The following is a 13,384-nucleotide window of genomic DNA, read 5'->3' as shown; positions in this document are numbered from 1 at the left end:
TAAGTCCTTAAAACAAGATTATGCGAACAAACTCGTTGGGACAAAACTTGAGGTGTGTCTCGAGACCTAATAATCGCTCAAATTTCTTGTAATTAGTTTGTTCCTTTAAACGAGAATACGGTATGTAATTGATGAACAATGTTGCGTCAAATAAAATTTATAGACGCCAAAGCGCACTGCCGAATATTGCAATTACGAGGTATGTAGGACAATGTGGAAACACAATTCGATATGTAACATGTAAATTACCCACGCGAGTAAATGTTCACGAAAATGAAATTGGTAAATCCGTAGTAAGTATCGTGTAGATAACAAGTATAATCCATCCAAGAAAGAAGAAAAAAAAGCAAAAAGAAAAAAAAAGCAAAGTAAAGAAAAGGGAAGAAAAAAAAGAGGAACGAAACGGTGAATATAATGTGAGAGAGTTTGAAGAAGATTGAAGAAAAGAAAAGGTAGAAAATAAAAACTAAACTAATCCTTCTTCTTTTCTTTTTTTCTTTTTTTTTTTTTGTAGCGTATTTTTAGGTACCATAAAATTTAAGTCGAAGAAGCGTCTCAGCCCTGTAGAATGTATATTTTAAATATTCACGGTAACTATCCGATGAACCCCCCTCGAACTGCTATCCTCATCGTCCGATAGTCTGTTTAGACAGACTTACGCCAAGTTTGCCAAATTCCAACGATCATCAGACTCTAATGGCTCGTAAATGGTCCATCTATGTATACTATATTATATATGTATAGTATATTTAGATTTGGTGGAAGAAAAAAAATGACCTCAAAATTTGTATATAAATTCGCGCTTAACGACTTTTCCACGATACGCGGAAAATTCAATCGGTAGTAATTACATGCATTTACTTATGTGGTAAAGATACCGAAAATGGTACGTTCAAAGTTGTAAACTCACGATACTATCGTTAGATACGCGATAGAATCGAGAGTAAACGATTGTTGGCGTTACGATCAGCGTTGAACCATCCTATCAATTAGCGAGAAAAAAAGTAATGAATGTTATTTTTATAGTTTCTCATATTAGCACGATTGCTACGATGGTTCGCACTATTTGTATGATATTACACGTGATTGTGAAAAAAGAGCCCGCGTATGAATCGCGATTTAACAGAGTGGACGATACACTTTTATTTTGATCCTCTATATCGTTTCACTTGTTTCAACACCCTTTCCCCCACATATGGCTCATGATTTCGTTTCAATTTCCACTGCGCTTATCCACTTATTGCTCATGCGCTCGTCTCGCGTTTCCATTATATGTACATGTATATACGTATCGCAAACTACGCTAGATCATTTATCGGTTTCCATTCTTCCGAAAAATTGTAAAACAGCCTAATTGAACGCAACTCTCTCCTGGCGATAGAAATCCGTTCCGATCGAACGTTCCCCTCTAACCGAGAGGCGGAAAGCGTCGATGGGTACCGTTATTATAGAATGATACAATGTTTTCTAATCGTCGTATCGTTATCTATCTAAAATGAATCTAAATTAATAATAAATGAAAAGTAATAAAAAATATTCCGGATACTGCGAATCAATAACTGGATTTTACTTGCATCGTAATTAGCTTTTAAGTATAAATTTAATGCGAAGGCTGATATGCGAGTGATTTTTAGCTTAAATCATTTTTACGTTTTGTAAATAAAGCGCATACAAGAAACCGGATCGTTTGTTCGTAAACGCTTTCATAGTTTCACCATAACTTATTTATTACGAAACAAACGCAAATGATTGTCCAGTTTAAAGGTATTATTGAGAAAAAAAGCCAATACTAACAAAATCGACCGATGGAGATTATTAAGTAATATACGCATACAGACGAACACGTGCGCACAAATGTAGATAATTAAAAAATAATAATTATATTATTGTCAACTATTACATATGCATATAAATTGATATACGAAAACGTTACGGAATATACGAGTAACGAATAAATAAAGATGGAAAGAAAATATGACATTGAAATTTCGCTGTAGTAAACTGTAATAATCTTTAATGACTTAAAAAAGGATAGCGAGATCCCCACTCGCTTTGATTTGCACGGTTCACAAAAATGGTGATAGCTTGGTAATTCCGTTTACACGATGTCACAGTTTACAGTTGTATACTTTTATCCACAATTGCCCTTCCCGCAACAAGTACGCTTAGGTGGACGATATCCTCTAGAACCGTCGCCCATTAATGGGCTGTAATCTAAAAGAGATTTGCAACAACGTTACAACAATTTTGCCTTTTTTTCTATATACGTTATACATATTATATATATATATATATATATATATATATATATATATATTATAATCGATTACCATCCTTTAACGATCTGTGTCTACTCCCTGTAAAGGAGGACCGATCGTTACCTTTGCTCCCTAGCTTGCAGCCGATGGAACTGTTGTTGCCTATAATTAATCTGGATACTTTTTTTGCTCTTCCTTTCTGTTTGTTAAGAGAAAGAAGAATGTTACGTTTGCATCGAAATGTATTACGTCCTGTCGAACTAAACATATATCATTTACCCTTATTCCTTCTTGTTGTACCAACGCGCACTTCTCGTAGTATTCTTCTTGCATCTTTTGCCGCGAAGCTTCCAAAGCTGATAGTCTTTCTTGCAAAAATAGAAGATCAGGATCTGTGGAGTTTAAGCGAGTCGATGTTATCGTTGGCGGGATAGATATCACTTAAATATAACATTTTATACTCGTTTACTTTTGTGATGTTTAGCTGCGTACTCTTCTTCGTACTTTCTTTGCTTCCAGCTTGTATATTTTGCTCGAATGTAAGGAGATGCGAACCAAAAAGATATTAGAATCGCAATTAGATACCATCCGACTGTATTAATTTGAAAAAAAATACCATCGCATTAGCTCCTCGTTTAAGTTTGAAAATAACATTGTTACTAACACTTAACTTAATTCGGTGCAGTTTCGCACTGAATATAAATAATCTGACCTGGTCAAAAGTTGAGATTGTAAAATTTCTAAAAAGGAGGTTACACGCTTTATGTATATGTTTATGCATACTTGTCAGACAGTAAGACGTTACAATCTCTTTTCCGGGAAAATAATCCATCTTCCAATGCTCTGTATACCTTCTAATGCACGTATGTCACGTATGAATTATTTCAAATACACCACCAGATTAACAACGATGATGATGAGTCGTTTCAATAATAATTTAGTACGCTCATGTTTTTGAGAATGATTGTCGTCGTACAATTGCGACTACGTTCACGCTTCAGGTTCACACTTTACCGTGTCATATCCATTGTCCAATAGAAACGCGTGTTCGTGTTTGGACGAAAGGTAAAAGCATAATGATGTGTAAGCGAAAGAGAATTAATTTAATTTTCGTAGAGTTAGGGTATTTACAAAGTGTATCGTAATAAATTACGATTAAATTTAGGCATTCAGTAGCCGTATTTTTCATTAAGGCTTGTTTTCCCGTCTCCTGCTTGATCTTGCGGTGGTATCCACGTTGAATAATTCTCCGCGTATACGTCTTGGTCACAATGTATTTTCCGTTCTACGTGCCGACGATCCTTTCTCGTGATTCGAATTTCATGTTTTCGTTGATTCGTTACTTCTTCGAAATCCTTCTTATCGCTATCATCACTGTCCACTTCTTCTATAGATTCTGGTTCTACCGTTGTGTCGGCGGCGATCGCATTCGACTCGAGGAACTTACTATTCGTCGTACCCTCTTGCTGATTTCTCTGCTTTCCTTGCGTAATATTCTATAACGTAAACTAATTAATCTGAACATCGTTAGGCAAATTTATACGAAAATTTTACGCGAGGCGTAAAGCTTAGTTCCTTACCTTTTTGCGACCAAATAAGGGGGCCTGAGTTTTCTTTATTTTGAACGTTGACTGTGTCTCTTTCTTCTCAGCCTGTTCCGTATAAACGGTTTCTTCTTTAGTATCGTGAGAAGAAAGGGCTGGTAAATTTGCTGGTCGCGTCAAGTTTAACAATCTGATCAAATTGGTCTCTTCCTTACGAAGATTTTGTAATTCTAATTTCATTTTGGCAACATCACTTTTAGTTAAAGTAAACGAACTTAAACTCGACATAAAAGCATCCAGCGCATCTTCCTCGGTTGCTTGTTCCTTCGCACTATCTACATTTTGCCAATTTTTAATCAAAGTTGACAAATGTAATATTCGTTTGGTAACTTTTTTCTGTTTTTCCAACTAAAATAATAATACAAATAACACCATTACATTTTACGCTATCTTTTCACTCAACCAAATTTATCATATACTCACCAACGAATCATAAGTTTCCACTTTTTCCTCAAGCTTCCCAGCTAATCGCATTCTTTGCGCACGTTTCCTCTCTATTGATCCTGTTCTATCCAAGAAATTATCTTCGTCCGAATCGTAATAATCTTCTGCTTCCCAATTCCTTGTTTTCCTTTTCCTTGCTTCTATATTGAAATTAACACGATGAGATAACGAAAAGATAGAGTTAGCAATTTGAATTGATTAGCTTGCCTACCATGATTAGCTTGCCTTAGTAAACCGTATTTGTCCAAAATTTTACAGGCTTCCAGTGCGCATTGCACGACCGCTTCCTTTTTTTTCCCTTTAACCAGGGCTTCCGCTCTCACTGAATGCCCAACCGTATCTTCCATGGGAAGACTAGATTTTTTGCAATTGAGAATTGTTAAAAATATTTTCACACCTGTCGTACAAAGATGCAAATATTTTAGAAACCACTCACTCTATCCAGCACAGAAATTGTCCAAGTCCTTTCTCCTCTGTTTGATAATGAAGATCGTATCCTTCTCTTTCGAACCATCCTCTTAGAGTTTTCTTAGGATCTTCCAGTACCAGATCCTCGTCCGTCATACAAGCGTAAGGGTTCTCTTGTAAATCTGTTTCTTCGTCCGCATCCTCGCTTATTCCCCAATCGATACCTTCGCTCTCTTTGTCTTCGATGGACGCTTCGGCTTCATCGTTTGTACCGTATCTTTCCACCTCGGATGCTCTCATTTCCTGGAAATTTTCTATATCGATTACACATTAGACAAACAACACGGAATAGAAAAATGATGAAGGGCGAACCTTCAATTGCGTTAAGCTATATTCTGACTCCTCTTCTTGATCTTCTGCCGGGGCTTGTAAAATATATTTTCTTTGGCTACATCCAAACTTAAGCATATGACCCCCGCGTATTCTTACGTAAACGTTAGGTTTTATGCGATATCCGTTCCAAAAGGTGCCATGAGTACTCCCTAAATCATAAATGTAAAAACCTTTCAGATTTTCCTCGTCATCTTGAAATTTGTATTGCAAAACTGCATGGTATCTAGAAATGGTCGGATGAGCGAGTGGCAAGTGACAAGAAGGTAGGCGTCCGACGATATAAAAACTTTGTTCGCCAAGCGGTATGCTCTCGATAATCACCCCAGACTTTAATACTTCCATTTTATAGTCCTCCTCTGGCTTTCCACCCCAAGGTGGTTCCACGTATGGAATAGACGAATCCTGTAAATGTTTATCCGCCGAAAGATTTACTTTCAAAAGTTTACTCTCTCGTCGCTGCAGTTTAGAACTAGTGGATGCGTTTGGTTTCTTAAAAGTTGTGCCATTACCACTGTTGTCGGGCTCCACAAACAAATCGTTCACATTTTGTTTTATCGAAGAAGCAATCGTATTTTCCGTAGTAACAGGCAGCTCGGACGATTCTCCCATTTCAATGGGAGACACTGTTCTTTTATCGTTTGTTTCATTTTGTATTTTTCTTGACTTTTGTACGGTTACTTTAGTTTCCATCATTTTCAAGTGCGTCTACATAGACATGAAAAAACTATTGCCTAGAATGAGATAGAAGCTTTCTGCAGACAACTTCAATTAGAAAATTTGACACATTATATATCGTCATGGTCAACTGTTACACAGAAGCGAAACTCTCTCTCGCAAAAGAGAGTTTCGCTTGAATCGAGGCTTGAAAACGGTGCCGTTTAGTAGATACATGTATCGAAGAAATGCAGATATAAGGTTAATCAGAATAATACAAAGATCAATCAGGTTTTCCGAGAGGCTTCGAAAAGACAAGGTTGGAAATAGAATATTCTAACCGAATAAGGTATCACGTGGACAAGAAACTTGTTACTGTACAAATTGTCGTCATTCTACGTCGTCATCCTCCTTAATGATACACAATAGAAGTTTAAAAGCTCTTTTCTTCTTCAAATTCCACAATATGTAGTAAACATATAGCGTCGCATTGCTGTTACTCCGACAAAGCTGTGTTATCAGGATCTATATTGCAATAATTTTATTCTATAGTTCCCGCTTTCGTGGTAAGAGAGAGAAAGATGATGGTGACCCTTACTCCAGAACCCCTGGAGCGCCATCTGTGTGAAAAGTGGTCAAACTGCTCGCATATGATTATCGACAGGCGAAGTACTACTTGCGCCATCTCTCGGAGGATCGCCGAAACTCAGTTTCACTACTTTTCGCAGAGATGGCGCCAGGGGTTCTAGAATCGGGTCACCATCATCTGTCTCACTCTTTCCTGTACAATTCTTCTACATCTAATACAATAAATTACAAAACAGTCAGATCTCAGCTTAGTATTAAAACAGCACAATTAATATTTATTATTTATAAATATTTATAATTTATATTTACATAGGTTACTTAAAATTCTGACTTGTAACCAACGATCGATGTATATCGGAGTTAGATTATAAGAAATAATAAAAACAAGTATAATCTTATATCTTTGCTTCATGTTAATCTATTTTAGAATTAAACTGAATAAACTGTTTAGTTTAGTCATTTTTAATATTCGTTACGGCATTGGTGAGAAAATTGATGAATGAAAGCGATTGGCAGGCGGTACGGTATCAGCAACTGGTACTGCACCGCGTGTTGTTCCGGTGCATTTGATACCGCTGTGACGTTACGGAACCTGGGGGCGTCGCCGTGACACTGTAGTTTATTCGTGTTATTTCGTGTAACGACGCACAAATTAGTTATTATTAATTTTATAAAAATATTCAATCAATTGTAAAGCAGAGTAATGCGTTTAATGATAAAATAACAACTCAACGATCCAGGTACAACATAAAATTGTATTTACGCACAAATAGCAGCATTGGTTCTGATTTATTAACGCAAACGCACGATGTGACCGCACGACTGCAATGGGAAGTGATTTTGTTCGGTGCTGATATTGTTTCTCGTTGGATTGAACAGTCATTGTCACGCGTTTGCGTTAATACCAGAAATTCGATCCGATTAATAACTCTTATTAATTTGTACGGACACGTTGCCTTCTTTCTGACCGACTCTCTATGTTGTTAACTCGACCGATTCGATTTTAAGATGAAGCAATTTCCCATTGGAAAAACTACTAGGCTTTTGTTTCAGTTCGATTGACCAAGTCCAGCAGAATCAACGCAGCTGCCTCTGTCTCTAAACACTAGCGTGTACATATGTATGTACACGTGCACACCCATGTATGCGTCGCGTATCGATAGACGGTAGGAAGATTCGAGGATTTTTTTATCTTCAAACTCCGGTTAAGAGTATTATTAATAACCTGGCTTGGATGTGAACTTGGATGTGGAGCAGTATTTTCCTGAAAAATTTATGGTATCGAGATAATATCGTACAACATTTCTTATTCTATATCACATTTGTAATTCGTAAGGCAGAGTTGTCCACTTGTCCAGAGTTGTTATTTTCGCTTCTACAGTTGCTTACCACTTTTTACAAAGTGAAGAAGATTTGTGCTAGCTTTACCATAGAGAATGTGAAACATCACGAAGAAAGTCGTAATTCTTGATGTAATACTTTTCTAGTGAACAACTCTGTCGTAAGGCATCGTTCTTTCTCTTCCTTTTTCCTATTCCATTTCTTCTTGCACTTCTCCAGCCACCTCCCACGTTTCTCTCTCTCTCTCTCTCTCTCTCTCTCTCTCTCTCTCTGTCTTCTTTGCATAGGCGTTTTTTCTTTTTTTCTGCTTTTTTCTGGTTTTTTTTCTTTTTCTTCTTTTTTCTTAAGTCTTACTCGCCAAATTGCTTGTTTGTATTCTTACTTTTTCTTCTGTGGTTTAGCTCTTCTAAACCAAAAACGCGACACGTATCACGATTCTTTGATAACAAAATAACGACACACATCGTGACGTTGACAACTTTGACAAGATGGTTGGTTGACAAGAGCACGGAAACGTGACGGACAAACTTGTTTGTTGTCATGTCGCAAAAAAAAAAGTATTTTACGCCATAACAAGCATGCAGTCAATCTTTTCAATCCACCACGGTTATCTTTTTGTCAACATCGTGATTATCTATCGATGACGATCCGGATACCGCAATTTTCTCTTTCAAGTACTGGAAATTTTTTAATCTAGAAACTGCGTAATCCTGTAACAAAGTGATACCGAAATGAATACAACTGAAATAAAAAAACCGACAGTTAGGATCGAAATAACTAGTTACCCAATATCCAAATGGAATTTCCGACAACTTGGCATTGACGATGCTCCAGAGGCCCCAAAATAAATGACTAGCCAAAGAGAATATCTTAATTTCCATCATGATTCGTTCCTCTTCCGACGGCCCTTCTTCTTTGCCAATCGTTCTCAGGTAACTTCTGATAAAGTTGAGCTGTCGAACAGATCGAACTGTTAAATGCGCGATGCGAACTCTTGAAAAAGAATTAGTAGTAATAGTAGTAATAGTAGTAGTAGTAGTAGTAATAGTAGTAGTAGTAGTAGTAGTAGTAGTAGTAGTAGTAGTAGTAGTAGTAGTAGTAGTAGTAGTAGTAGTAGTAGTAGAAGAAGAAGAAAAATAATATGATTTTAAATAGATCAAACGATGTGGTAGTATACATACGTACGTATATATATATATGTATATGTATGCGTACGTATAGCTTTACGAAATAGAGGAGACAAACTTGAAAAGAGAGAACGTCGTCTGTAGCGAAAAGTAGCTAGAGAAAATGGTACGTGGTAAATTTGTTAAACGGTCGGAAAAATCTAATGAAACATGCGTTCGTTGGGACATATTCGTTCCGTAAATAGAATTGCAAATAGTAAAGATAGACGGATATATGGATCGACTATCATTTTGAAAAAGTGTCTTAAAATGGAAATAACGCGAATTTACCACCCATAAGACACTGTACATTTATCGAGTAATGTAGATTATGGATCGACTAGATCGAGAATGCGTGTAGTAGAGGTGGTACTCTAGAGTCGTAGATGCGCAGGTACGGGACTGATGTTGCAAAGGTGTGGGTGGATGGCACCGGTCGTTCTGGTTCCACAACGCACGGTGCAAGACGGGATCCGTAGCACTGGCAGATCGATATTGCCGTCCATTATTCCGACTAGCCGATCGCAGGCATCAGCCTTGTCTCATCGAATCGTGGGGTCCTGTGAAACTAATACATACACACGCAGCAGACGCCAAGCAGTCCTCGATCTGCTCTCGATAACTCTCTCGAAGTTGCTCGACCGAGTAGTAGATATCGCATACGGCGTCGAACTTGGTCTTGCGCTTTAAATACTTTTGCAATCTCGAAGGCAGTGTGCTCCGAAAATGTGGGAAAGAAGAATAGAAATAAGGGGAGAGAGAAGGCGGAATAAATGCACAGAGTTGTACGTGTTCCAAGTTGTTCTTCGGCGATGGCGCGTTCGGTAAGGAAAGGTTGTGTAAAGTCTTGCAAATGGAAGAACGCGATCCATTTTCTTACGAACCATGGGATCGTTCGGTAACGATACATAAATTTGACATTATTTCGGGAATGAAACGAACGGTTCGAGTAATTAACAATTAACAGGTACATGTTACAGACGGTACCTAGAGCGATAGCGTTCCTTCATAGAGATGCCAAGGGATGGGTTGTCCCTTGGAGTTTTTAATGGCTTTTCCCCGTTTCTACCCGAGTCCACGAGGGCGCAAGACAAGTCGGACGAGAAAACGGAGACGTTAAAGAAAACGCGAGGATCGATCTTACCGTTATCCATTAATTAGTTTCTAAAGATGGAGTGCACTCCAACACTTACCTTCTGCTCTTTCGTAGGACCGGATCCTGCGCGTTCGTGAAAGAAAGGGTATTCCGCTGTTGTATAATCGTACTGCCATTCGACGAAATGATTCGCAATGTCGAATCCTCGGTAATTATAAGAACAATATTCAAAGTCGATGAGAACCAGTTCCGGTTTCCGGGTGTTTTGTCGCAGTAATATATTACCCTCCTGCATATCGTTGTGACAAAAGACAACCGGGTATTTGCATCGCGTTACCAGCGATCTGAAATGTTTTATACGTTTTAAATTGAAGTTATCGAAGGTGTTCCCTCCCTCTCTTCTTACCTGAACCATTTGATCTCGCTGTCCAAGTCGATCGCCCGTATAACGTTGACACTCTTCAAGTGTCGGGCGTCTACGTCCTCGGTGTTTTCCAAAATATCCGTGGCCGTGTCCAACCACTTGGCCATGGTATCCCAGAGCCAAGTTGGTTCTTTGCTTATCGGCACCTGCATCGTGTGAATTTGAGCCATTTTTTCAGCGATCATCGAGCTCAAGCTCGGATCTGCCAATTCCTTGGTAAGCAATGGTCTGGCAGGTATGTATTCTTCTATTCGACCGCCAGGAAATATACCGTGCAGTTTCGGTCCGAGTCGCCTTTCCGATAGCAACGTGAAGATTACCGACTCGGTGATCAGCCCCTCTAAAGCTCGTTCGCCGTGTATTTGCCCGTATAATCGTAACAGGACTTGCCGGGGTTCGCCTCGAATCGGAACCGTTCCATCCGGCAATTGGACGTTGTACAGCCAATTGCTCAATCCACCGCTGCAAAGTAAAGTATTCAACCGTGAAAAAAATCTATCAATTTGAAGAAGAACGAGTTCGAGGACCTCTTTTCCTTTTTCACTGCAAGATAAGCTAAAACTTGTCCTATCGAATTGTCGTTGTTGTGTTTTCTTTTTTAAGACCGGCTTGGTTTCGGCCGATACCAACCTGATACGTTTCAGTGCAATGTTCTCCGCGGTAACGTGTTTCCAAACTCCATGGAGATAATCACGACATATACGCGCTGCCATTTCCCGCATCTCTGGATTCTCCTCGGACATCTAACGTAAAGAAAACTGGTCACGATAGTATTATTTTTTTCCCAAGTAATGCGCGTTCGATTTCAACCAATGTGAGGGGGGGGGGGGGGGGGGGGGGGAAGGGTCATGTTAGAAGAAACGTCGAACCGATCGATCGCCTCTGACCATTGTCGGAATGTATTTCGAACCAACATACCCGCAACAGGAAATTTCCTTATTCCTTCGCCGTCTCACCGTATCGACTCGAATTTGACATATGTACGAGTACGCCGGCCTTTCTACGTCCGAAATGCTTAAAACGATCCGCGACGATATACGATTTACTATCGTAGATGCGCGAACGCATCGAACGAATGTATCGCATCGTTTTGATCGGCGACAGTGCGGGTAGGTCGTTGCAAGACTTGCGCGCAAATAACGATCGATATTTAGTCCTGCGCGATCGTATGTGTCCCTACGCAGTAAACTAACAGCTATGGGTACACATACATACATACATACATACATACATACATACATACATACATACGTAATACGTAATGAAACAGAAAAGGAAGAAACGCGAACGATACGATACGATACGATACGATACGATACGATACGATACGATACGATACGATACGATACGATACGATACGATACGAAACGATATTTAAAAATATTTCAAGTCGGACAAATCATCGGGTTCACGTCGGTAAGATAGTTTTTAATGAATAAAAAGAAAGAAAAAAAGAAGATAAAAATGAATGCGTACATTTCTTCGTCATGATTGAGGAAAAATGTTTTTTTTCTCATTTATTTTTTAAAAAACTATCGACTCGATGTATTTTTCCGGTATATCGATGATTTCTTCTCAATTATGCAATCGTTGTTCAACGCGACTTTGTGTTTGCTTACCGAATTCTTGTTATCCAAGATAAAGAGAATTATTCTTCGTTAGAAGCAATATTAGAGTTCAGATAGCGTAATTGTGCTAGATTTTCGAAAGTGTTAAATATGAAGAATGACAAAGAACTATGAACGATCCGCGAGGTTTTCGACGAAATATAAGAGACAGAACGGTCGTTCGATTGAAAGATCGTAAAAATAAAAATGATACCTTGCGATTTAATATCGCAATTCAGTTTCAATAATAAATAGGTGAAAAGTAGTTTCGGTATAAAAAAAAAAGGGGGAATGAAATTAATCGATTTTTCTGCTAATGGACGTTTTGTTGAAGGAAAATTATTCAAGCAACGATCATTGTTTAAAATCTTCGCTTTTAAACTCTACTAATCGTTCCATAACCTAAGTTGTACCGAATGTGTCACCACAATACAAGCACTAATTTCGTTTTATTTTTATATTTTATATTTAGCGTTTTACTTATCAAAAAATTATGGGAAAGTAATAATTGTGTGAAACAATGAACAGAACTAGACAGATTTCTATTTGTAAGAAAAGGAATTTAAAAAAAAAATAAATCGATATTAAATTGATGTTGTTGCAACAAACTCGAATTTTTCTTAAAACGTCAAGTTCGAGAACTTAAAGCAAATGCATCTTGACGATGTCAATCAGTACGATAAGTACAAGTGCGATAAGTATAAAAGAACAAAAAATATACGCACCTTGTTTCCTAGACCCATTTTATGAATTGTTATTCAAAATGTTATCTGGGTAAATTCTGACACTTTTGAAATGTCGGGCTAGAACGTTGAGAAACGCTGCAGGTACTTGGTTGCGTCGTAAACGTAGGATGACGCCGAGGTTAGAATCTCTGTACGTACGGTTTTTACGATACAAATAATCTTTACGTAGGAGAAAAACTAGTAAAGCACGTTCTGCAAATTGAAGTTTTAAATTTAATAAATAGAAATTTTGTAGAAATTCACTCGCGACTCGAGTATTGCTTTTTGTTTGATTTCAAAGAATGGATGAGTCACCGTCACTTACATTGCCACGTATAAGTTGACGCATATATGGTTATTTTTTAAAAAGAAGAAAAAGAAAGAAAAAACTGTAATTAATGGTGATCGCTGATCGCTGATCGCGAGGAAGAAAATTCAATGGCCATCGATATTTACCACTATCGCAGAAGAAAGAATACTGCAAACTTTACAAACGTTCGCGTTAGTCTTTTATAAATGTATATTTTTCGAGACGAACCTTGTTCCAAATAAGTTGAAACAAGTTAGAAAACAGAGTCAAGCTCAACACGTATTTGGGTAGAAGTTAACAGAAATATGCGACACAATTGAAGGAAAGAGCTGTAACACGTAGCAGTAGACGCAACCAATGAGAGCG

The 13,384-nt window shown here is 38.0% G+C and overlaps 3 protein-coding genes across 3 annotated transcripts; all 3 read right to left on the bottom strand.

Moving 5' to 3' along the window:
- Positions 1-2,085: 2,085 nt before the first annotated feature.
- On the bottom strand, positions 2,086-3,161 carry LOC143425432 (uncharacterized). Its single transcript, XM_076898184.1, has 5 exons — positions 3,042-3,161; positions 2,728-2,850; positions 2,538-2,650; positions 2,331-2,457; positions 2,086-2,214 (listed from the first exon to the last, which is right to left on the bottom strand). Exons 1-5 carry the CDS (start codon positions 3,088-3,090, stop codon positions 2,132-2,134), a joined length of 495 nt encoding a protein of 164 aa, XP_076754299.1. The 5' UTR covers positions 3,091-3,161; the 3' UTR covers positions 2,086-2,131.
- Positions 3,162-3,427: 266 nt separating this feature from the next.
- LOC143425306 (kanadaptin) lies at positions 3,428-5,731 on the bottom strand. Its single transcript, XM_076898005.1, has 6 exons — positions 5,087-5,731; positions 4,743-5,017; positions 4,518-4,660; positions 4,286-4,446; positions 3,839-4,210; positions 3,428-3,736 (listed from the first exon to the last, which is right to left on the bottom strand). Exons 1-6 carry the CDS (start codon positions 5,714-5,716, stop codon positions 3,428-3,430), a joined length of 1,890 nt encoding a protein of 629 aa, XP_076754120.1. The 5' UTR covers positions 5,717-5,731.
- Positions 5,732-8,035: 2,304 nt separating this feature from the next.
- Positions 8,036-12,836, bottom strand: LOC143425521 (choline/ethanolamine kinase). The gene is made up of 6 exons (XM_076898395.1): positions 12,709-12,836; positions 11,007-11,119; positions 10,359-10,838; positions 10,050-10,296; positions 8,476-8,643; positions 8,036-8,400 (listed from the first exon to the last, which is right to left on the bottom strand). The coding sequence occupies exons 1-6, from the start codon at positions 12,724-12,726 to the stop codon at positions 8,284-8,286; spliced, it is 1,143 nt and encodes a 380-aa protein (XP_076754510.1). The 5' UTR covers positions 12,727-12,836; the 3' UTR covers positions 8,036-8,283.
- Between the last annotated feature and the right edge of the window lie 548 nt (positions 12,837-13,384).

Source organism: Xylocopa sonorina, chromosome 7 (genome assembly GCF_050948175.1).
Source record: "Xylocopa sonorina isolate GNS202 chromosome 7, iyXylSono1_principal, whole genome shotgun sequence".
Taxonomy (NCBI): Eukaryota; Metazoa; Arthropoda; class Insecta; order Hymenoptera; family Apidae; genus Xylocopa; species Xylocopa sonorina.
The sequence above is the reverse complement of the archived record's forward strand: the minus strand, read 5'-3'. Positions and strand labels throughout refer to the sequence as shown.

What these genes read in the sequence shown, in the direction of transcription:
- LOC143425306 (XM_076898005.1), bottom strand. Translation starts at nt 5,716, where the DNA reads ATGGGAGAATCGTCCGAGCTGCCTGTTACTACGGAAAATACGATTGCT. An exon ending in ATAGCTTAACGCAATTGAAG is followed by an intron (nt 5,018 to 5,086) that starts GTTCGCCCTTCA and finishes GAAAATTTCCAG; the next exon opens with GAAATGAGAGCATCCGAGGT. An exon ending in CAATTTCTGTGCTGGATAGA is followed by an intron (nt 4,661 to 4,742) that starts GTGAGTGGTTTC and finishes CAAAAAATCTAG; the next exon opens with TCTTCCCATGGAAGATACGG.
- LOC143425521 (XM_076898395.1), bottom strand. An exon ending in ATTGCACTGAAACGTATCAG is followed by an intron (nt 10,839 to 11,006) that starts GTTGGTATCGGC and finishes TTTACTTTGCAG; the next exon opens with CGGTGGATTGAGCAATTGGC. An exon ending in GTCCTACGAAAGAGCAGAAG is followed by an intron (nt 8,644 to 10,049) that starts GTAAGTGTTGGA and finishes TCTGTTCGACAG; the next exon opens with CTCAACTTTATCAGAAGTTA.
- LOC143425432 (XM_076898184.1), bottom strand. Translation starts at nt 3,090, where the DNA reads ATGGATTATTTTCCCGGAAAAGAGATTGTAACGTCTTACTGTCTGACA. An exon ending in CGCAGCTAAACATCACAAAA is followed by an intron (nt 2,651 to 2,727) that starts GTAAACGAGTAT and finishes TAAACTCCACAG; the next exon opens with ATCCTGATCTTCTATTTTTG. An exon ending in ACACAGATCGTTAAAGGATG is followed by an intron (nt 2,215 to 2,330) that starts GTAATCGATTAT and finishes AATCTCTTTTAG; the next exon opens with ATTACAGCCCATTAATGGGC.